The sequence below is a fragment of the Neoarius graeffei genome, chromosome 12, assembly GCF_027579695.1.
Source record: "Neoarius graeffei isolate fNeoGra1 chromosome 12, fNeoGra1.pri, whole genome shotgun sequence".
Taxonomy (NCBI): Eukaryota; Metazoa; Chordata; class Actinopteri; order Siluriformes; family Ariidae; genus Neoarius; species Neoarius graeffei.
This window is the reverse complement of record NC_083580.1, coordinates 56,639,350-56,663,715: the sequence shown is the minus strand read 5'-3', so window position 1 is coordinate 56,663,715 and position 24,366 is coordinate 56,639,350. Positions and strand designations below refer to the sequence as shown.

Below are 24,366 nucleotides of genomic sequence, written 5' to 3'. Positions count from 1 at the left end.
AATACATTTTTGTGAGTTTTTCTTCTTTTTTCTGTTTTAACAACTTACACAGGAACATGTATGACACACAGTCCACATACTTAAATGGATTTAAAACGAGAAGTTGATGTAATGAAGTTTCCTGTGAGGAAATTTTACAATTTATGGAAGGAGTCTCCAGTGTCAGTAATTCGAAACTGTCAGAGGTAAAGCTGTAAGTTTAACCTTTGCAAGTTTTAGAAGTCTTCTGGACAGAAGAGTTTGTGATTTTTAGTCATATCTACCAATATAGCAAGCTGTTTTTTTTTTCTTATCTTAGTAACTTTAACAGAAAGAACAACAAGGCTGGTGAGAAAATGACTGTTTGCAGCTTCAAGAAGAAGAAGAAGAAACCTTTATTTGTCACATGCACACTTCAAGTACAGTGAAATTCATCCTCTGCATTTAACCCATCTGAAGCAGTGAACACACACATGAGCAATGAGCACACACACACACCCAGAGCAGTGGGCAGCCACACTAGCGTGCCCGGGGAGCAGTCAGGGGTTAGGTACCTTGCTCAAGGGCACTTCAGCCCAAGGCCGCCCCACGTTAACCCAACGTGCATGTCTTTGGACTGTGGGGGAAACCGGAGCATCCGGAGGAAACCCATGCAGACACGGGGAGAACATGCAAACTCCACACAGAAAGGCCCTCGCCGGCCACTAGGCTCGAACCCAGAACCTTCTTGCTGTGAGGCGACCGTGCTAACCACTACACCACCATGCCGCCCTCGACAACTAAAGTGATAAAGGGAACTAACTTGTTTTGTGGACAATCCACAACATCAAATGTGACTATAAATGGATAAAAAGTATTATGCGTCACTCATTAATAAATAAACCGGGACAGGAATTAGGAATAAAACCCTTCACTACATGCTGTTATAGAGAAATAGTCAACTTGGTCGTGGTAACTGCAATGTGTTATTATTTTGCGATAACAGATTTATTATACTTAATACTTTAAAACTTAATGGCCCTAGATTAATATGTTGTTTCATATGTTTGATCAATCTTAAAGGTCCCATGGCATGGTGGTTTGTTGATGCTTTAAATGGGCTCGTGGAGGCTTCCGGATGTTATATCCACAGCCTTTCTCGAAATGAACCCTCGGCACATAAATATAGCCTCCTGGGAGAAAGCCCCATTTCAGCGCTTTTCCCAGTGCGTCGTTTTGCTAATGAGAAGCAGGAGGCGGGGAAGGGTAGAGGGTGGGGACGGGCCATGGGGGGAGGGGGAGGGGCTTGACCAAGCTGCGCACACACATACTCGCTGCTATCAGCGCCTGTAGCCACGCTGCTAAGACAAAACCCTGTTCTCCCTTGGACTCCTTTCGTAAACTCAACGTGACACAGAGAACAGAGAGTGAGAGTGTTCGGAGTGGTAGTTTACGAACGTATAATACCCTAGGCTTGAACATGCACTCCATAACCAAAGAGGATAGAAGCAGCAACTACAGCAACATATCGCTTATCCAACAGAAGACATGCATTGCGGAGCAATAGTCAAACATAAGCTCATAAGTTACAGTCAATTTCCAGACTAAACTCAGTTTAACAGAGCATGCTGCATGCTCTTTAGTTTTGTAGCGCAGATTACCTGGCTAACTGCAGGAAGCGGTTAGCTGCACAGCTAATGTAGCCATTGCTAGGCTAATGCACCGATTTTAAAACACAGCAAAACGACCAGTTATACACTTACTTGTTCGGTGTTTGTGGCTGATGGGGCAGGGATGCTTGGTACGGACCCAGGCTTCAGTGACAGTTGATGTGCAAAACCTGCCCTGTACTGTCCCAAGTTGTGGAAACATTCCTCAGGAAAATGCTTCCGACAAACATACACCGTCTTAGGTAGACTCGACGGCGTATTGTTGGAGTAAATAAAATTAAGCCACTGCGTCTTCAGGGGCTCTCCCGTCGGCAGTAAAAACAGACTCTTTTCTGTGTTGTCACATCCATGTACAGCGCAATTTCCATGTTTCGCTCGCTTAGGTGATGCCATGTTGTTGTGTCCTCTATGGTCTCCTCATTGCAACTGGGCGGGGCAATCCATACAGTGGGTGGGAATCCAGAGGGGGGGCGTGGGGATCATCTCCCTTGCTGACGTAGTAAAGGGAAGAGCTTATCAATGTGCCGTTTTGACGCGCCATTCTCAAATGTTGGGCATAGATTGGTTTACACATTATGAAATTTCTAGCCACTGGGGTGACTTAAGAAGGTCAGAGGAACTCATTTTAACGTTAAAAAACCTCAGAAAGTGAAAATTTCATGCCATGGGACCTTTAAAAAAAACTAAAATAGCCATTTCTAGGATGAAATGTCTAGAACATGCATGAATGCAAAACACATACAGTATGTTCCCCTGACTATCCTGGTTATCTCATGCTACTATCTTTTACATTAAAGCAGAACAACCCTCTATGTGTGACCTCGAACTGACTCAAAGCCCAAAAAGTAGTTGTTGAAACATTCATTTGAGTTATGGACATCATGGACAAGTGTACCAGCTACTTAACTAGCTGGCACACTGTGGTGTGGCGGCACGGTGGTGTAGTGGGTTCGAGCCCAGCAGCTGATGGAAGCCTTTCTGTGTGGAGTTTGCATGTTCTCCCCGTGTCTGCATGGGTTTCCTCTGGGTGCTCCGGTTTCTCCCACAGTCCAAAGACATGCAAGCTAGGCTAACACGGGGCAGCCTTGGGCTGAAGTGCCCTTGAGCAAGGCACCTAACCCCCAACTGCTCCCCGGGCACTGTAGCATAGCTGCCCACTGCTCTGGGTAAGTGTGTGTACTCATTGCTCACTTGTGTGTGCATGAGTGTGTTCACTGCTTCAGATGGGTTAAATGCAGAGGATGAATTTCACTGTGCTTGAGTGTGCATGTGACAAATAAAGGCTTCTTCTTCTTCCTCTATATATTTAGGCTAAAAGTGGAGCTCTTGATGAGTGTAAAATGTGTTTAAGTTGCAACCAGAGCTGTCACTCATTATTATTCATGTTATGGGCAGAGCTGTCAGCTCAGGAAGCTGTATTTATTATGCTCCAGGCGCTCACTGCTGTGTTTATATTCACCATGTGCCACCATCAGAGATTTAGCACGGTATGTTAAAAAGCTTTGCTGTCTGTCATCCTGATAGGTCACTCATGCACAGCGTAAAGTTGGTGTGTGCTGTTTATCGCGTGTGTTTTGTTTGTGTTTGGTGCATTGGTTGAACTGTGGTTTAGCACGAGACTTTGAACACAGAGGTGCATCTTTGGCTAACTTGTAGAGGTTTGCACCCTTGGTTGAGCGGCGCAAGGTGTGTAACATTCAGAGCATAGTCTGTAAACTTTACTCTGCAAAATTGTGTATTTGTTTACAACCATGTTACATTAATTATTTTCGTTTTCTTTTCTTTAGTTTTCTCAGGGTATGGTGTTTCATGTCCGTGTTTGATGCTATATTCGTGTTCAAGAAGAATAAAATACATGTGCACCTGTCAGAGACTCTCTGCTGTTGTTCTTAATGCTGAAGGCTGCTAGAGTGTTGGTAAATAATCCCACATTATTTCTTAAAAAACAAATTAAAAATAAGTGCTGGATAAAAATCCATCTATTTTATGCAAATAAAGATACAAATTTCGTTGTCCCGTGGTTAAGTGTTTATGAGATACGTTGCCTTGCACTTACGGTCGGGTTCCCTGTGGTATGTCATTCGTACATATGTACATACGGATGTTGTACGGCCGCAAAAGCCATCAAAAATCAGGTCGATGCATTACCATATGGATCTCCGCTATCACAGCAACCACAATTTCATTTCGCTATAGCTATTAGAGTTATAGCTAGCTACCATAGAAGGTAGAAAAATTGTTGCTAAACATTTCTGGTTGCCATGGAGATTACAAAATATGTCAATATAGCACTGCGTTAATTAACTTTGACTCCAAACCCAATCAGAATAAATCAGCCGTAACAGGATAACCAGTTAAAAATGAGTTCAGGTGTTGAAAAAAAGACCATATTTTGCTTTTTTTCACTTCGGCAGAAGGATTAGTGAGCCTGTGAGGTACCTTTGGTTTCGTAGTGGACCACGCCAGCAAAGTGCTGAATGCCGAACTGGCTCTCGTGACTGTGTTTAGGGGGGACGTAGTTTGCATTGAATTTGTGCTGGGAGTTGAGTTTATACAGCAAGGTGGCATCAGTTCCCTACACACACACACACACACACACACACACAGCAGGAAATCCCACTCGTGCATCACACAGCTTTACCAGATAGCCTTTTGTGTCAAACTCAATACATCTGAACACAAGTATGAGGATTCGTTGGTCATATTTCACAAGTCTTTATTTATCACAGTTCCAATCATGCTAACCTAATCACAGGAAATCCATCATGTGCCTTGTTAAGCCTGACTACCATGCTAATGAAGCTAAGTGTTGACATAAATAAACATCACATCACATCACATCACATCACATCAGATGAATTTGCAAAATGATGAGGTGGTTTGCAAAGTAAAATTAGTTCTATTTATATAAAAGGAACTATTGTACATTCATATAACATTTCAAAAGCAATGCCTGGATATTTATGAGCAGCTTATGTCTGTATTACTGAAGATAACATGTATTATTATACGTATGGGCCACTTTTTCCGTGGAATAAAAACATGTATTCTATTCCCTTCTCGTGGGTTTATTGATGGCATGCAATATTGTTATCATATCGCTTATCCTCCATGTATTACACCACTGTACCCAATGGAGAATGAGCACGCAATATTGTTATAATATTGCACGTTGTCAAGACAACATGAAGTCACACATCGGAGCTCATGCGAAGATCCAATGACAAAACTTTTCTGCGGCGCATGCGCACAATCATTTCTTTGTCGGCTGGGAGAGAGAGAAGACAGGGTTAATCCAGTGCTCGGTTTAGGCACTAAATCAATAAACTAAAAACTGAAACCAAAGACGTGCTGAACACCCGAAAGGCTACCAAAATTTAATTATATGTTCTTCACACATATTTACAAGAGAAAAACATACCAACGGACACTGAAAAACTGGAAAAGAGATCAAGAGTGGAAATATTGTCAAAGTTCTACTTGGAGGTGAGGAAAAGTGACGGAGACTTTTACAAGAGGACATCACTTGTGGACTTCACTCAACAAAGCCCTTTTGTTTTGAACAACTGCAATGTAACAACTCCTACCAAAAGTAACTGACCTTGAACTATCAACCTGGATATCGCTTGTATACAAGTTGGGTTGTTGTTCAGGCTTTTTGGACTTGTACCATTTTTATTGTTAGAGCTTTGACTTTGTACATTGGATCGACAGAACACTGAATTACATTCAATCAGAATCAGCATTCAATATTAGTAAGTTACCGCCCTGTTCTTAATAATAATAATAATAATAATAATAATAATATTGGCTGGCTTTTTTCATGGTATATCAGATATATTCCATTCTCATGTTCTACTTGTCATGTTAGCTGAATGGAATATATCTGATATACCACAAAAAAGCCAGCCAATATTATTTAAATATTTAAAGAATATTTTAACATTAAGGGAAAATAAGCTATTTATGTTAAAATAAGCTATTATGAGGAGGCATAAATTATACATAAACTACATATGTATGAACAATGAATAATATATTTTATAGAATTTAACTGAATAATACTGTATATAATTTATAGAACAACAATATGGATAGTAAAAACATTTATTTACGGTATATTCATTCATAGTTGAGTGATTCCACGCTTATGGGTACTGAAATGGGGACATGAACTTATTCACCTAAAACCATTTCTTTTTTTACCATCAGGTCACAAAATATGTAATCTTTAATGAATGATATGTTAAAAGATAACTTTAATTTTCTGAGATGTAATAAAAACATATTTATATGCCAAAGTCAAGCCTATGAGTTCCAAAATGATGTCTGTTACATTACTTCTGTTACGATTGTCCATCTCGCGTCTGTTACAAATTAATTACAATCTAGCTATATACCATGTTAATCTTATTGAAAGAATGTGTATGTTTATTCTACTACACATGTTTATTAATTATATTTGCTAAAACATCACCTTCCTATGTTTCAAAAAGTAATTCTACATTGTTAAAATTGAGAATATATATGTCCACAACACTTCTGTTATGTTCTGACTTTGGCATATAAATATGTTTTTATTACATCTCAGAAAATTAAAGTTATCTTTTAACATATCATTCATTAAAGATTACATGTTTTGTGACCTGATGGTAAAAAAAGAAATGGTTTTAGGTGAATTTTTAAAAATAAGTTCATGTCCCCATTTCAGTACCCATAAGCGTGGAATCACTCAGTTATAGTAATTATATAGCAATAATGTATTAGAAACAATATGCTATTTAGATATTGATATGTTTATTTATAGATTGATTTAAGATAGTGATAGAATACAGTGCTTCATAGATAGATAGACTGATTGGTTGATAGATAGATGTATACAAAACAGTTTGTCAGCCGTTTGTAATTCTAGCATCATTAATGGTTGACTCGATGAAGATTTTTTTATACCAGGTACAGAATATTTACATTTTTATTTAACATGTTAGATTCCTTCTTACTGTCAAGAAGTTGCTCTTGAAAACTGTAAAGAGAGGGAAATTAATTGTAGTTATCGACCCTGTCAAAACCCTAACATTTAGGTACAGAAATAAGTGTATAAATCAGAATACATAAAGCTGTAAAGCCAAATGTATTAGAATGATCAATATGCCATTGCATAATTGAATATTAAGACAGTGAAGAAATATAAGAAATCTTATAAATCTACTACTGCTTCTGTAGCACAAACTGCTGAAAAGTTAATGGTGGCTAAAACAGAAAGGTGTCAGCATTGACTTTTTCAGCAGTTTGTGCTACAGTAGCTCTTCTGTGGGATTGGACCAAATGGGCTAGCCTTTGTGACCCATGTGAATCAATGAGTAGGAGTCTATCAGCCTGCCACATCTAGACTTGGCAATATTTGCCCACTCTTCCTTGCAAAAGCGCTCTAAATCTGTCAGATTGCGAGGGCATCTCTTGTGCACAGCCCTCTTCAGGTCACCCCACAGATTTTCAATTGGATTTAGGTCTGGGCTCTGGCTGGGCCATTCCAAAACTTTAATTTTCTTCTGGTGAAGCCATTCTTTTGTTGATTTCGATGTATGCTTGGGGTCATTGTCATGCTGGAAGATGAAATTCCTCTTCATCTTCAGCTTTCTAGCAGACACCTGAAGGTTTTGGGTCAAAATTGACTGGTATTTAGAACTGTTCATAATTTCCTCCACCTTGACTAAAGCCCCTGTTCCAGCTGAAGAAAAACAACCCCAAAACATGATGCTGCCACCACCATGCTTCACAGTGGGTATGGTGTTTTTTTGGTGATGCGTAGTGTTTTTGTGCTAAGCATTCCTTTTGGAATTGTGGCCAAAAAGTTCAACCTTGGTTTCATCAAACCATAACACATTTTCCCACATGCTTTTGGGAGAGTTGATTTTTTTTTCTTCAAAATTTAGCCGGGCCTGGATGTTTTTCTTTGTAAGAAAAGGCTTCCGTCTTACAACCCTATCGCATAGTCCAGACATATGGAGAATATGGGAGATTGTTGTCACATGTAGTACATAACCAGTACTTGCCAGAAATTCCTGCAGCTCCTTCAGTGTTGGTGTCTGTTAGGGTTTTGCTGGGATTCGAACCTGGTTCGTTGGTGTAATAATCCAGCAAACCCCCACTAGGCCACCAGGGGAATGACTCAAATGCAGAGGCGTGAGGCAGAAGTAGAAAAAGTAACAAAAGGTTTATTTATACTATGTACACTATATACAATCCAGGGCAAAACAAAAAACAAAAACAAAGAGTATAATTCAAAAAGAAAAAGGCAAAAATGCAAAAGCTCAGAAGATCCACAAAACACAGTACAAAGGAAACTGGAGATAAACATAACAGCACAAAGACTCCGTGACAAGAGGACTGAACTCAGGGGTATAAATACACAAACTAATTAAGGACACAGGTGAAGATAATTAGGACTAACAGGCAATTAACAAAAAAAAACACAAAACACAGGAACAGTGGCGGCCTCTAGAGGCCAAAATAAATATGACACGAAAAGGAAATAACAGCGGCCTCTAGAGGCCAAAACAGTCCAAGTCCTAACAGGACCCCCCCCTCTAGGAGCGTCTCCTGACGTTCCCAGGGCGATCCGGATGGGCCGAATGGAAGTCCCAACACAGTTCTTTATCCAGGACATCCCGAGCAGGAACCCAGCAGCGCTCCTCAGGACCATAGCCCTCCCAGTCCACCAGATATTGCAACCCGCCGCGGACCCGGCGGGAGTCAAGCAGGCGATGCACAGTGAACACAGTCTGCCCCTGGAAGATGCGGGGGGGTGGGGGGTTCCTAGGGGCAGGGGCATACGTAGACGTCAGTACAGGCCGCAACAGGGAAACATGGAAAGTGGGGTTGATCCTCAGAGTCCGGGGCAACTGGAGCCGGTAGGAGACAGGGTTCACCCTGTGCACCACCTTGAAGGGGCCAATGTAGCGAGGAGCAAGCTTGCGGTTCTCCACCCGCAGCGGAAGGTCCTTAGTGGACAGCCAAACCCGCTGCCCAGGGCGGAAAGTGTGTGCAGGTCTTCTGTGGCGGTTGGCCTGAGTCTGGTTGGTTCTGGAGGTCTGTATGAGGGTCCTCCTGACCTTGCTCCAGGTCTTGCGACACCGTCTCACATACTGGTTGACCGAGGGCACCCCCGCGTCCTCCTCCTGGTCCGGGAACAGAGGTGGCTGGAACCCGAATTGGCACTGGAATGGCGACAGCTTGGTGGCCGATGACTGCAGGGTGTTGTGGGCGTACTCTGCCCATGGCAGCCAGGTGCTCCACGATGTCGGGTTATCCATAGCCAGGCCACGCAGGGTGGTTTCCAGGTCCTGATTGAGCCTCTCCATCTGACCATTGGACTGTGGGTGAAACCCAGAGGAGAGGCTGGCAGTGGCTCCGATGACCTTGCAGAACCCGTGCCACACTCGGGAGGAGAACTGGGGCCCTCGGTCTGAGACGATGTCCTGTGGAAGACCAAAGACTCGGAAGACATGATTAAATATAAGTTTCGCTGTTTCAAGAGCAGAGGGGAGTTTGCACAGAGGTATGAAGCGGCAGGCCTTGGAGAATCTGTCAACAATGACCAAAATGACCATGTTACCTTGTGACTCAGGGAGACCCGTGATGAAGTCGACTGCCACATGGGACCAGGGACGCCGGGGAATGGTCAGAGGATGCAGGAGACCCTGGGGACGCTGTCGTGGGTTCTTGGTTCTGGTGCAAACCTCACAGGACAGGACAAATGACCTTACTTCCTGCTCCATGTTAGGCCACCAGAAGCGTCTTTTCAGGAAGTCCAGGGTCCTCCGAGCTCCCGGGTGGGCGGTGAGAGGGGAAGAGTGACCCCACTGGAGAACCTTGGCCCGGGCTTGATGTGGGACGTACAAGAGGCCCGGTGGCCCCGTCCCAGGACCGGGGTCCTGGCGTTGGGCTCGTCGAACAGCCTCCTCAATACCCCAGCGGACAGGGGCCACAATCCGAGACACCGGGATAATAGGCCCGACTTCATTCTCCCTGTTAGTGGCAGAGAACAGCCTGGACAGTGCGTCAGGTTTGGTGTTCTTGGAACCGGGACGGTACGAGAGGGTGAAGTCAAACCGACTGAAAAACAGGGCCCACCTAGCCTGTCGAGGGTTCAGTCTCTTGGCTTGCTGGAGGTACTCCAGGTTCTTGTGGTCAGTCCAAACCAGGAATGGATGTTGCACTCCCTCCAGCCAGTGCCTCCACTCCTCAAGGGCCAGTTTGACCGCCAGCAGTTCTTGATCCCCCACATCGTACCGGGACTCCGCAGGACTCAGGCGGTGGGAGAAGTAAGCGCAGGGGTGCAGCTTTCCTTCCGAACGTTGAGAGAGTACCGCGCCGACACCACTGTCCGAGGCGTCCACCTCCACGATGAATGGTTGGGAGGTGTCTGGGAGGACCAGAATGGGTGCCGTGCAGAAGCGGGCCTTGAGGTCTTTGAATGCCTTTTCCGCCTGAGGAGACCAGCCATAAGATCCACCTGTCCCTTTGGTGAGGTCTGACATGGGTGCTGCCACAGAACTGAAGTTCCTGATGAACTTGCGGTAGAAGTTAGCGAATCCTAAGAACCGCTGAACCTCCTTAACGGACTTGGGAGTAGGCCAGTCCCGGACGGCCAGGGTCTTGGCAGGGTCCATTTGGAGTTGGCCTGTCCGTACAATAAATCCCAGAAAGGAGACCTCGGGAACATGAAATTCGCATTTCTGGGCCTTGGCGAACAGATTGTTCTGCAGCAGCCTCTGGAGAACCTGGCGGACATGGTGGCGGTGCTCCTGCACGGTCTTGGAAAAGATAAGGATGTCATCGAGGTAGACAAAGACGTACAGGTTAATCATGTCCCTTAAGACATCGTTGATTAGGGCCTGAAAAATAGCTGGTGCGTTGGTGAGTCCGAAGGGCATCGCCTGGTATTCGTAGTGCCCAGACGGGGTGTTAAAGGCAGTCTTCCACTCGTCTCCCTGTCGGATACGGATGAGGTGATATGCGTTCCGTAGGTCCAACTTGGTGAAGACGGTGGCGCCTTGGAGCAGGTCGAAAGCAGTGGACATCAGCGGAAGGGGATATCGGTTGCGCACAGTGATCTTGTTCAGGCCCCTGTAGTCAATACATGGTCGAAGCCCCCCATCCTTCTTGCCGACAAAGAAGAAGCCGGCACCAGCAGGTGAGGTGGAGGGTCGAATGAACCCAGAGACCAGGGCGTCTTTGAGGTATTCCTCCATAGCCTTGCGTTCTGGCTGAGAGAGGGAAAACAGTCTGCCACGAGGAGGGGTAGTCCCAGGGAGCAAGTCGATGGCACAGTCGTAGGCCCGGTGCGGAGGAAGAACGGCGGCCCTGCTCTTGCTGAATACCTCCTTGAGATCCCAGTACTCTGTGGGAACTTGAGATAACTCGGTGAGATCAGGGGGCTCGGCAGGAGACACAGGAGAGCTAGAGAGCGGACAAGAGGCATGGCATGCAGGGCCCCATTCCACAACCTGGCTTGTTACCCAGTCTATGCGAGGGTTGTGGCGAGTAAGCCAAGGAAGGCCTAGAATAACTGGGAACTCAGGTGAAGGAATTAGGTGCAGGGATATTTCTTCCTTGTGACCTTGAGACTGGAGGAAGACTGGAGAAGTAACTTGAGTGACTCTTCCATCACCTAACGCTTGGCCATCGAGGGCAGACACAGACAGAGGGACTTCAAGAGGTGCAGTAGGTATATTGATGCTTTGGGCGAAGTGAATATCCATAAAGTTCCCAGCCGCCCCTGAGTCTATCAAAGCTTGACAAGAGTGGACAGACTCACCCCAGGAGATGGAGACCGGGATGTAGATTCCTTGGCCAGGGAGTCCGGGAGAGAGGGTAGGCCCCGTCACAACCCTCCCTCGGCTGGACGGGGCGGTCCTTTTCCCAAGAGTTCGGGACATGATGCTCGGAAGTGACCAGGCTTGCCACAGTAGATGCAGCACTTGTCCCTCCTTCTGCGCTCCCTCTCAGATGCGGAGAGGCGAGTACGACCCACTTGCATGGGTTCTGGACAGTCACTGAAGGAGGTAGACGGTCTCCAGGTAGAGCTAGGGAGGCTGGGTTCGCGAGGTGAAGAAGGCAGCATGGCAGGAGGCACTGGAGCAGGAGTGGGAGCTGGATCAGGAGCAGGAACTGGATCAGGAGATGCAGGCAGAGATGTCAGCTGTGCCAGGGTTTTCCCAATTTGCTGAAGCAGTTCCTCGTGGTGAGCAAGGGCCTCACGTTGGCTGGTGAGCGTACGTCCATGAGCGTCCATGGTCGCTCCGAAGCGTGTCAAAGCTGCCATAATTCCCTGAAGGTTGGCCGGGTAGACAGTTGAAGCAGCCTCTGCTGAGTCGGTCATGACGGAGTCTTTCTGTTAGGGTTTTGCTGGGATTCGAACCTGGTTCGTTGGTGTGATGATCCAGCAAACCCCCACTAGGCCACCAGGGGAATGACTCAAATGCAGAGGCGTGAGGCAGAAGTAGAAAAAGTAACAAAAGGTTTATTTATACTATGTACACTATATACAATCCAGGGCAAAACAAAAAACAAAAACAAAGAGTATAATTCAAAAAGAAAAAGGCAAAAATGCAAAAGCTCAGAAGATCCACAAAACACAGTACAAAGGAAACTGGAGATAAACATAACAGCACAAAGACTCCGTGACAAGAGGACTGAACTCAGGGGTATAAATACACAAACTAATTAAGGACACAGGTGAAGATAATTAGGACTAACAGGCAATTAACAAAAAAAAACACAAAACACAGGAACAGTGGCGGCCTCTAGAGGCCAAAATAAATATGACACGAAAAGGAAATAACAGCGGCCTCTAGAGGCCAAAACAGTCCAAGTCCTAACAGTGTCGACCTCTTGGCAGCCTCCCTGACCAGTTTTCGCCTTGTCTTTTCATCAATTTTGGAGGGACGTCCAGTTCTCGATAATGTCACTGTTGTCCCATATTTTCTCCACTTCTTGATGACCATCTTCACTGTGCTCCATGGTACTGTATATCTAATGCTGTGGAAATGCTTTTGTACCCTTCTCCTGACTGATACCTTTCAACAATGAGCTCCCTTTGATGCTTTGTAAGCTCTCTGTGAACCCTGGCTTTTGCTGGAGGATGCAACTGAGTAAATGTCTGAACTTTATTTGGGGTTAATCAGTCTCATTTTAATTGATGGCAGGTGTGAACCCAAAAAGACTGAATGCTGTAATTAAATCAAAAGGTGCTTCAACAAAGTATTAGTTTAAGGGTGTGCACACTTATGCAACCAGCTTATTGTACGTTTTATGTTTTTCCTCCTAACAGATTTGTTTGTTTTTCAATTGAATTGTACAGGTTATAGGTCACATTAAAGGTGGGGAAAGTTTTGAAATTATTTATTGTGGTCTAATTTTTTTTTTACATCAGAAAAACCTATAATTGTAATGGGGTGTGTACACTTTTTATATCCACTGTATAATGAAGTTTTGGTAGCCTTTCAGGTGTTCAGCGCGTCTTTAGTTTCAGTTTATTTATTTAGTGCTTAAACCTAGCACTGAATTAACCCCGTCTTCTCTCTCTCCCGGCTGACAAAATAAATGATTGCGTGCATGCGCAGCAGAAAAGTTTTGTCACTGGATCTTTGCGTGTGACATCGTGTTGTCTTGACAGCGTGCAGTATTATAACAATATTGCACACTCATTCTCCATTGGGGAGAGTGGCGTAATACACATGGATTAAAGTTTTCCGTCGCTACGACGGACTTCCGTCAACTGGGAGCGCTAAAGGTCAATAATGAGATTGATGCAGATCCGAGGAAAAAAAATGGAGTGGGGGGTAGGCCCATAGGTCTGACACCGATGTGATTTAGAACTTCACCAAGCTGCTGTGATTGCCTGTTGTTGAACCCTTTCTTGTGCTATGTTTGAGTATATGTAAAGGAATAAGTTGTTGCGCTAGATAGGCATAAATAAATAAATAAATAAATAAAGCCTACGCTACTGTCTAGTCCCGGGGAGGCTCGGCGTGGGCCACTGATGAAACAATTTGGCTGTCCTACTACTAGGCAACTAGGTTACTTGTCTACTACTAATACTAGGCCTTTTGTAGTAGTAGTAATAATGATATTTGCCTACTGAAAGGTGATCAGGTGAAAAAGTTGAAGCCGCAGCAAGACCTATGCTATTAAGCCTTTTGTAGGTTAAACAGGCTTCGACAGACAACGTCCTGGAAAGGCTGTGTTTTTCTTTGGTTTGATTAGCCTACGATTTAATCTTTAAACATTATGGTTTCAGCAGTTCGCTTAAACATTGGAGGCTGCAGAGTCGGGCTGCAAGATCTCCCGACACTTGTTTAAGATGCCAAACTTCATAGTAAGGAGAAAATAATTCCACAGTATTTAGTGCCTCGTCAGTCTCAAAAATTAATAGTGAAGGACCAACGCGAATTAAGTCCCAAAAAAACATCTCGTAGGCCTATATTTTACATTTTCAAAAAAGTCCGGAATTGGAAGTCGGTCAGTGGAGTGTAATGAAGTGTCTCATTCACTAAGCACAAAAGGTCGAAAAACAGTGGAGAAAACAGCTATTGCTTAAATAGGCTACTAATGTTTTACATTAGTAATTTAATGTATGTGACAAATAAATTCATTGTTTAAATAGATAAAGAAGCGAATACTCCGAAGCTCAAAATTCAGGAAAGTGGCTCCGGTGTCGCAAGTGCACAAGAACAGTTATTTGAAAGTTAACCTAATGAATTTGTGCGTGCGCGTGCGATTTCATGAAGAACCGGGACAATTGGCATTCGGTGAAAGATTCACACCTATGACTCATTATATTCACGCGCGCCCTCTCGCCCATTGTTGCTTCGTTTTCCCGATTTACACGCGTGTCTGAAGATGGAGTTTTCAGAAATCGCCACTCTGCCCAGAGTTTGCAAAAGTAGCTGTTTTCAGTGACTGAAACCTCCGTATAGGTGTGAATAAGAGGTGCAACCGAATAAATAAATATGCGTCTTTTTTATCTGGTTACATGTAGGCTATCACTGCGCAAAGCCTCTAATGTTGAAATAGTAGTAATATTTGTTAAAATAATAGTAGGCTAATTTCCACATTAATTGGTAAAATGGCACAAGGGATGTGATGGGACGATGGCCGTTTTATAAGGGGGATGATTTGAGATTTTTATTTCAGAAGGGGGATGCCTCCCCCCACATCCCCCCTCAACTCGAGTACTGCGTATAAGGCCACCGGATATAGGCCCTTCGATTTCCATCACTAGAGCGCGTCAAATTACTTTCAGTTTTGCCAGCATGGACACGCTTCTTTTAAATGAAGGCACAGATGTGTCAGACATCGACAAAATGGTAAAGAATAAGTGGAGATGGGCTTGGCTAAATGAAATGGGCGATAATGGCAAGCCATTTAGTTCATGGTGCAAAAAGATGAAAATGGCAGGTGTGTGCTTTTGTGTAGTTTGCCATAAAAAAAGTCTATGGAAGCAATGGCAAAAAACTAGATGCCTTTGGCTTCACTGCGAAGAAGCAGAAAAAGTGAACTTTCACTTTACTTTTCTTGTTTCCTGGTTTTATGTCAACAGATTTTCTTATTTTTCTTTCTGTTCCACTCTTTTGAAAGCATGGTTCAAGTTCGACTGCACTTGCACTTTTCTCTTAACCACTGTTGTGCATTACTAAAGTACTGTTGATATAAATTTGCACTTTGCACTGAAAACTTGATGTTTCATCATTTATAGCCAGTAATGACAATGGTAAAGTCTTGCCTTAGCTTTAGTCATTGTTAAAATTATGTAAATTTACTATAAGTAGGGGCCTAGGGGATAATGGACAACACGGCATTTAAAATTTGACGCATCGCTGACGTGGTAGGGGCCAATGACATGGAGCTTTTTTTTTTTAGTCAGATGATTTTTTTTTTTTGCTTTAATCCATGAATACATGGAGGATAAGCGATATGATAACAATATTGCATGCCATCAATAAACCCACTAGAAGGGAATAGAATACATGTTTCTAATAATAATCACTGATATGTGATATTCAACTGTCAGTGGTCACAATGTTATGGCTGATCGGTGTAGTTCACTGTACACTCTGATCAAAACATATATTGGTATGTCAAAAATATCTGAAATTAAAAGCTATATAAACAATATCACATTAACCACAAGTTGAATGATTCATCTTGTGAAGACTGACATAAGAAGTTCATATACTGTATCCCTGTTATGAAGATAGTTCCTGTGTCTGTCCCATACTTACCTTAGGGAACCTGCTCTCCTCATCAATGAGTGAGATGATGTTCATAGGTTTGTTGGCGATCATATCCAGAGCATCCTGGTTATCCCTGAACTCAATGTGCAGCCAGTTGATGTGCTCCAGGTTGTACTCCTCCTGCTCCAACTTGAAAACATGCTGCACGAAAAACTGCTGCAGGTTCTCGTTGGCGAAGTTGATGCACAGCTGCTCAAAACTGGCCCAAAAACCAAACCAAACAGCCATTAGAGTGAGGAAGAAGCTCAGACATCAGCATAGAAATAGTACCACACACCTGTTAATGTTGAAATTCTCAAATCCGAAGATGTCGAGCAGCCCGATGGAGCTGTGGATGGCTCGGTCATTAGTGGGCGGGGCTCTGTAGGTGGCAGCATTGATTTTGTCTACTATCCACACAAATAACCTCCCATATATTCCCTAAAGAAAAAGTTATTATATCACATGACTCATATTACTGTGTCATTATTACTGTGGATTATTAAGGATTATACAATAAAACTGATGTATTCCTGTTTCTGATTGGTTGATTAGTATTCTGTAGCAAGAGCTTTGACAGTAGTGCAGTTTCATATTAATGGCTTCGTTCTAATTTGTTATCCTTTCTGAATCTGTCACAGGTAATTGTATGGTGGACGAGCCATATAACTGAAGTCTAACAATAAATGAATGTTATTGGTAAAGCTGGTGAGTCATGACTGTTTATAGGTGCTATACGGTAACATACACTCATGGCCACTTTATTAGGTACACCCATAGACCTGCTGTTTTATGCCATTATCTAATCAGTCAATCCTTTGACAGCAGCACAGTGCATAAAATCATGCAAATACAAATCAAGAGCTTCAATTCATGTTCACTTCAAACATCAGAATGAGAAAAATTGTGATCTCTGTGACTTTCACTGTGGCGAGGGTCTTGGTGCCAGATGGACTGGTTTGACTATTTCAGAAACTGCTGATTTCCTGAGGTTTTCACACACAACAGAATGGTGTGAAAAACAAAAAACATAGAGTGAGCGACAGTTCTGTGGGTGGCCTTTTCTTACAAAGTCCTACAGTTATGGAACAGATTTCCAAGTAGTGTTTGGGACTCAGACACAGCCTTGGTGTTTAAGTCTAGGCTGAAAACGTATCTTTTTAGTCAAGCCTTTTGTTAATAGTTTTATTAGGTAAAGGTGTAGCTCTGGAGGATCCTCAGGCATAGTATGTTTTGGTAAACTGGAATGTATGGATGCTATCGCCTCCCTCACTCTCATGCATTCACTCAGGTTTGTTGATGGTGTAGCGGCTGGCTGCTTTATGTCCCAGGGCTCCCTCATGTCTGTGTTACCTTCTGGCTGTTCCTTTAAGTTATGCTGTCATAGTTAGCCTTGCTGGAGTCCCTGCTTGCACTCAATGCAAAATGTATCCTGTTCTAACACTGGGCACACCTAACAACCTGTCCCCCCCACCTCTTCCCTCTGTCTGTCCCTCTCTGTTGAGTTACATGCCAATCCTGAGACACCAGTGGTGCTGACCTCTTCTGCTCCTCGGACCTGCCTGATCCATCCTGATGCCTAACGTCTGGTTGGAGTCTCATCACATTGCTCCTGTGGAGGACGGCCCCATATAGACAGCCGAAAGTCACACTTGGAAAATGCTCTGGACACTTATGGTAATGCATCTATGTCTGAGGACTACAGTTGACTTGCTAACTTCAGGACTGCAGTTCTCATGAACAGTTTTGCACTCAAGTTTTCATCAAAGAACAGTTGATAACTTCAACAAAACAGACTTCATGTTAAAACTATAATGAATTTCCTGGTTACACAATTATACTTCGTGACTATATAGGACACTGTTATAGAAGCAAATTATTTATAATCACGCTATCTGTTATCACCCAAATGAGGATGGGTTCCCTTTTGAGTCTGGTTCCTCTCGAGGTTTCTTCCTCATGTTGGGAGTTTTTCCCTGCCACCATCGCCACAGGCTTGCTCATTGGGGATAAATTAGGGATAAAATTAGCTCGTGTTTAAAGTCTTTAATTTTCTGTAAAGCTGCTTTGTGACAATGTCTATTGTTAAAAGCACTATACAAATAAACTTCACTTGATTTGGAAACACCTTGTTGATAAGAGAGGTCAGAGGAAAATTGCCAGACTGGTTCAAGCTGCCAGGAAGGATATAGTAATTCATAGCCACTCTTTACAACCGTGGTGAGCAGAAAAGCATCTCAGCATGCAACAGCAAAAGACCACATCAGGTTCCACTCCTGCTAGCCAAGAACAGGAATCTTAGAATCAAGAACAAGTTCCTATTAAAGTGGTCGGTGAGTGTATGTGATGACAGGACTAAATTTCTTAACGTTAAATGTAACTATAAATGGATCGAATTTATTCTGTGAATTTCTTTAATAAGTAAAAAAAATCGTCAAATTAATGAATAATTGCTTTGGTATACGAGGAATAAAACACTTTAGAACAATAATCAACTTCAGGGTGGTAACAGTAGCCCCGTTTTACATTTAACAAAATGCTCACAAGTGTTTTATTCCTGATGTTAGGTTAGAATTGTATGAAAGAAAAGCAGTAGCAGGATGAAGGTCTCCAACCTTGACGAAAGCATCGCGTACATCAAACCCCTGGTCTACACTGAGTGGAGTGGATACACTCTCTCCCCGAGTGATGAGCGTGCGTGTGGTCAAACACGTCATAACATCCCGAGGGTCCACCTATAGAGGCAAACAAGATATTAATACAATAAAACTGTAATATTTATTGCCTAGTATTTTAGTACATATATGCAAAAAGGCTCTGGTCTTTGATATCTTGAATCATTTAAGGGATAAGCAGCAATCATACTGTCTAAACTAGCTAGTTTGGTCTGTTTTGTATAATATCCTTGTGAAAGTTTGGTTCAGAGTCAAAAGTTAGAGAAGCATTTTTGTGTCCAGAGATTGCTTTACATAATACGCAATCTAAGCACCTGGGTGTCTCTTAATAAGCCTTGAGTTATGACTGTTGTCAACGAGGCTTGCTTGTGTGGATGGTCATTTAATTGTTTCATTATGTCTTTGAAAAAGAACACATGTATCTAGAGAAGAAAGAAAGAAAGAAAGAAAGAAAAAGGGAAATTTGGGAGAAAAGGAAAAATAAAGCTTGATTTTTTACAGCAGTATCACCAATTTTGTTATTTTGTTTTGGCTTTAAGATAAAAAATGGAGGAAAAACTGATCCATTTAGGAAGGAAGTTCTAATTAACTTTAGTATAAATACAGAGGTGATTATAGGAAACGGCGTGTGCTGATTGGTCGAGAGACTCGGACTATTTCTCGATAATCACCTCAAGCGACTTGGCAAAATGGCGGCCAATCGCTTTGTCACCGTAAGTGAGGAAGAATTGCAAATTATGGAAGAAAATGCTGTTTCTAAAAGCACTAAAGATGCTACGAAGTTTGGTCTAAAAATTATTCAAAGGTAAAGTGGAATTGTGATTCATTTTATTGATTTCAAAACAAAGTATTTTATGTGAGTTGGCATAAATAAGTGACACAAGTCTGCGTGTGCCTTTATTACATTTGCATGCTGCTTTTGAAGTTTGAAATAAATAATTTTTTAGGATGATTTTTAAATTTTTAACAAATAATCACCTGTGGGCGGCACGGTGGTGTAGTGGTTAGCGCTGTCGCCTCACAGCAAGAAGGTCCTGGGTTCGAGCCCCGGGACCGGCGAGGGCCTTTCTGTGTGGAGTTTGCATGTTCTCCCCGTGTCCGCGTGGGTTTCCTCCGGGTGCTCCGGTTTCCCCCACAGTCCAAAGACATGCAGGTTAGGTTAACTGGTGACTCTAAATTGACCGTAGGTGTGAATGTGAGTGTGAATGGTTGTCTGTGTCTGTGTGTCAGCCCTGTGATGACCTGGCGACTTGTCCAGGGTGTACCCCGCCTTTCGCCCGTGGTCAGCTGGGATAGGCTCCAGCTTGCCTGCGACCCTGTAGAAGGATAAAGCGGCTAGAGATAATGAGATGAGATGAGATAATCACCTGTGTAGTTATACTAAAACAATTATCCGCCTCAGGCTCAGTGAATATTGGTGAATAATAATCTTGACTTCATCATGGTTATTATTCACCAATATTCACTTCACCTTCGGCGAATAATTGTTAATTATAGCATCCAACCATTTGTAGAACACGTCAAATTAACCAGCTTGTAATGTATACAATTTGCACAATTTGGTTGGTTGATGGTGCGAGTATCATATAGCCTGTAAATTTATAGGACATGAATTTAAAGCAGATATGCAGAACCATGGCCTCACTTTTTGTTTATAAATGCCTTGAGACCTCAGGAATAGTTTTAAGCATTAACAATAAATCTAATATAGTAATTTTTATGATTAAAGTGATTCATATAGGTAGCGGTCTGAGTGAATGACCTTGATATCCATGACGTCTCAACAGGAAGGCTATCAGTCTCATCATCATTTCTGCTATACTAAAACAGAGCTGACTGCAACTCCGATCCTCCATTTTGAGCTAATTTATCGCCATGCCACGTAGATGTGTTTTTGGCCGGTGCAGCAACACGACAGAAGGTGGATTTATGTTGCATTCATGGCCCAAGAATGTTCAAACTGCAAAGATTTGGACGTGTTTCGTGAGAAGTTCACGGGCACATTGGGCACCTATGAAGTGGTCTCTCCTCTGCTCTGCACATTTTACTGAAGACTCGTACGAGACCTCTGATCTGTTGAGGAGTGTTGGCTATAAGCCCGCACTGAAAGAGGGTGCAGTCCCAACAATTAAAGAAAAATTAAACAATAAAAGGAAAGTATTTGTTTTATTTTATTTTTTTTAAAGTGAGTTCAGTTGCACCAGTCCTCCTGGAGTGTGAGCCGAGGGTTGTTGCTAAAACCCGGGACGGAACAGGACATGACATATTATTGCTCGGGCAGTGACCTCCCTGGGTTGTTGCTAAAGCCGGTGACGTCCAGTCCCGGGTTTTAGTAATTGCCTGAGCTGAGCAGTAATAGCGGAGTACACAGTATGGAGAAAATGGAGAATGAGTTGACCAGCCGTCTGATTTCTCCGCTGGATATGCTTGCCTCAGCAGCAGTATCTCACCCTTATGTGGAAGAAGTGAATGAACGGAGAACTGAACGAACAACTGAAAGTCAGATTGTTTCGAAACATTCGGCCACAAGCTCAGCCTTCAAGAAGCGAGAATGCAGACGGGTAAGCTCCGACTCTCATTTGGATACAAAACAACAACAAAAAAAACATGTTGTTTACCTGAATTTAGATTAATACATGTAACTTGTATTGTGAGCGGCATGGTAGCGTAGTGGTTAGCGCTGTCGCCTCACAGCAAGAGGGTCTGGGTTTGAGTCCCGTGGCTGGCGAGGGCCTTTCTGTGTGGAGTTTGCATATTGTCCGCGTGGGTTTCCTCCGGGTGCTCTGGTTTCCCCCACAGTCCAAAGACATGCAGGTTAGGTTAACTGGTGACTCTAAATTGACCGTAGGTGTGAATGGTTGTTTGTCTCTATGTGTCAGCCCTGTGATGACCTGGCGACTTGTCCAGGGTGTACCCCACCTTTCGCCCGTAGTCAGCTGGGATAGGCTCCAGCTTGCCTGCGACCCTGTAGAACAGGATAAAGCGGCTAGAGATAATGAGATGAGATGAACTTGTATTGTGTGTTTAAGTTACCAGTAGAAGATTATTTAATTTGCTTCAGAATGTGATTGTCTCAGTTCATCTGATTATTTAATTAGCCTTTTATGTGTTATCAGTGAAAATGCATGCATGTACATGTATGTTGCATAAATTAGAACACCTATCCTGTTTTAATGAGAGTCAAGCCACAATCAATGAAGTCAAATCAGTCTTAGCTGAGCAAGTCGGTGACGGTATTTCTTACTTTTACCATAAATTTTTATTTATATGATTTTGGTCTATAGCTGTCAAAGGCGTCGGCCTTAAAACCGGTTACCGCTGTGACGTCACGCGCTCAGGGCTGGCTGGCTCAACGGGGCAACTCGAATGCCAACTTTGCGGTCGATTTTAACTCTCAAAAATATGTATTTTAAATTCCCATTTATGCAGCATACAAGAGTCAAGGATGGAGATACTATCCACTCAGAAATGTATTTAAAAAAAAAAGGTTCGCCGTATCTTTAAATAATGCTCAAGACTACTAGCTTAGGCATTTTGAACAGCTCATAAGCAGCTATCAACACACATTTATATCAACAAAACAATTATGATCTCTTTTACATTTTGAGGTTTTGAGATTTCTTTGCAGCTTTTTTTTTTTTTCAACAATGTCACCACAATTGTGTATTTTGCCACCAGGAGGCAGACACACCACTATATTCTGAAAGCCTGTTAACTCTGGACTCAGACTTTCATGCAGCTGACTGTAAGAAGATGAAGAGCTGCAGGCTGGCAGAGTGAAGGTTTTACCCACACTGTGCTCACGCTCTAATAACACCATCTGAGTCTCACTAATGACTGCATTTATCTCCAACTCCCCTCTACTCCTTTCCTCTATCAGCACTGAGAACTCCCTCCCACTAGGATAATCAGGCAGGAAAATCAGAGCAAGATAGTAAGAGGGAGAGGTGGAAAAAAAAAATCAGCCATGCACTACAAATATTCTTCGTTTGAGTAATTCACACAGGTAGCCTACTACTACACACACACACTGACTAGTTCTGTATACGGCTCAAATCAGATTATTAATGCGCTTGTCCTTATGTTATCATTTCTATAATAACAACTTAAAGAGGGACTTGTATGGCAGATGCTTCACATGATCTAATAGTGTTTTCTGTGAGGAGACCTTTATTTAGCATTTTTGGAAGAAGTCTCCAGTATAGGGATATAACAGCATATGACCATGTTAAACATGAACAAATCATATGTTCTAAACAGATATAAGCACAGAAACTGGCACTACGTTTTTTTAGAAAGCTTGTCAGACAGATTCACACTGCGTCAGGTTCAGATGAGAGGTATGCATCTGGAAAAATGTCACATGAACAGGAGACTTTTACTATCATGCAGACGTGTGGTCAGCAGTGTTGTAGTCAAGTCACTGAACTTCGAGTCTGAGTCCAGTCTCGAGTCCCGTGGTCAAGTCCAAGTCATTAAAAAAATTTCAAGTCGAGTCCACAGTTGGTCCGAGAACTCCAACTGCACTATTTGATGGTGGCTGTTTTAGCGCCTGTATGAACAGGTGAATGTGCATTCTCTTTGTCAGGGAGTGGGAAGAATTCTGTCAGAGATGGTTGGGAGATGGATGTAAGTGCACAAGGTGTGTTTATTAATACAAGTGAAGACAGGTAAACAATCCAGAACGGCAGGCAAAATCGTAAAACAGTGAAACAGGCAATAGGTCAAGCGAAGCACAAACAGGCTATCGTAGACTCGGCAGAATCAAAGATGAGAAACAGGAAATCAGGGATCAGGAAACCAAACAAGGAAATAAGGCTTGGTAATGTATCAGCAACGCAACTCAATACTTCACAAAGTAAGAGTGCTTTCACAGTCTTTATATTAGGCACACTGATTGCGCCTTAATCCTGTGCAGGTGCGAGTCGTTTACAGCGTGTGTGAGAGTCCGCTTGGCGCGCCGCTGTCTGGAGCATGCCCAAGAGTCTATCTGATGCACCAAGGCATGCAGGTGCAAAATTAGTACAAAAATTAATGTAGATATAAATATCTCATTATCTCTAGCCACTTTATCCTTCTACAGGGTCGCAGGCAAGCTGGAGCCTATCCCAGTTGACTACGGGCAAAAGGCAGGGTACACCCTGGACAAGTTGCCAGGTCATCACAGGGCTGACACATAGACAACCATTCACACTTACAGTCAATTTAGAGTCACCAGTTAACCTAACCTGCATGTCTTTGGGGGAAACCAGAGCACCCGGAGGAAACCCACGCGGAGAACATGCAAACTCCACACAGAAAGGCCCTCACCAGCCCTGGGGCTCGAACCCAGGACCTTCTTGCTGTGAGGCAACAGCACTAACCACTACACCACCGTGCCGCCCTGGATATAAATATCTTATGCCAAATTATTATGGCATGTTATGAAAAATAAAGGAAAAAATCCGAGTCCTCATCTCCAATTTATGAGTCCGAATGCAGTTAATGCACGAGTCCGAGTCACCAGTGCTCAAGTACAAGTCAAGTCACAAGTCCTTATAAATTAGGGTACTAGTCGGACTTGAATACTCCTAGCCTGGTAGTCAGATATGTACATTAACTCTTGGTCATGAGCGAGAAGTTAGAGAAGAAGGTCGTGGTCAGATTCACAGCACTGATTCATTCATTCTTAGTAGCTGCCTGGTCAGGGGTGTGGTGATTTAAATGAGTTTAATACTTTGTTCAGGCCTATGTTTGGGAAACAGAACCAACTAAATTTTTTGGGGGGGCTTTTTTCACCTTTAT

General features: G+C 43.1%; 1 protein-coding gene across 2 annotated transcripts in view; it reads right to left on the bottom strand.

The window, feature by feature from the left end:
• The window catches only part of myo7ab (myosin VIIAb), a 156,402-nt gene that overhangs the window by 86,234 nt on the left and 45,802 nt on the right, over positions 1–24,366 (bottom strand). For both annotated transcript variants that reach the window (XM_060936076.1, XM_060936078.1), the window contains exons 11-14: positions 18,523–18,642; positions 16,206–16,348; positions 15,917–16,127; positions 4,068–4,203 (exon numbers count right to left, since the gene is read on the bottom strand). In XM_060936076.1, coding sequence (XP_060792059.1) covers positions 4,068–4,203; positions 15,917–16,127; positions 16,206–16,348; positions 18,523–18,642 — 610 coding nt within the window. The remainder of the gene's footprint in view (positions 1–4,067; positions 4,204–15,916; positions 16,128–16,205; positions 16,349–18,522; positions 18,643–24,366) is intronic.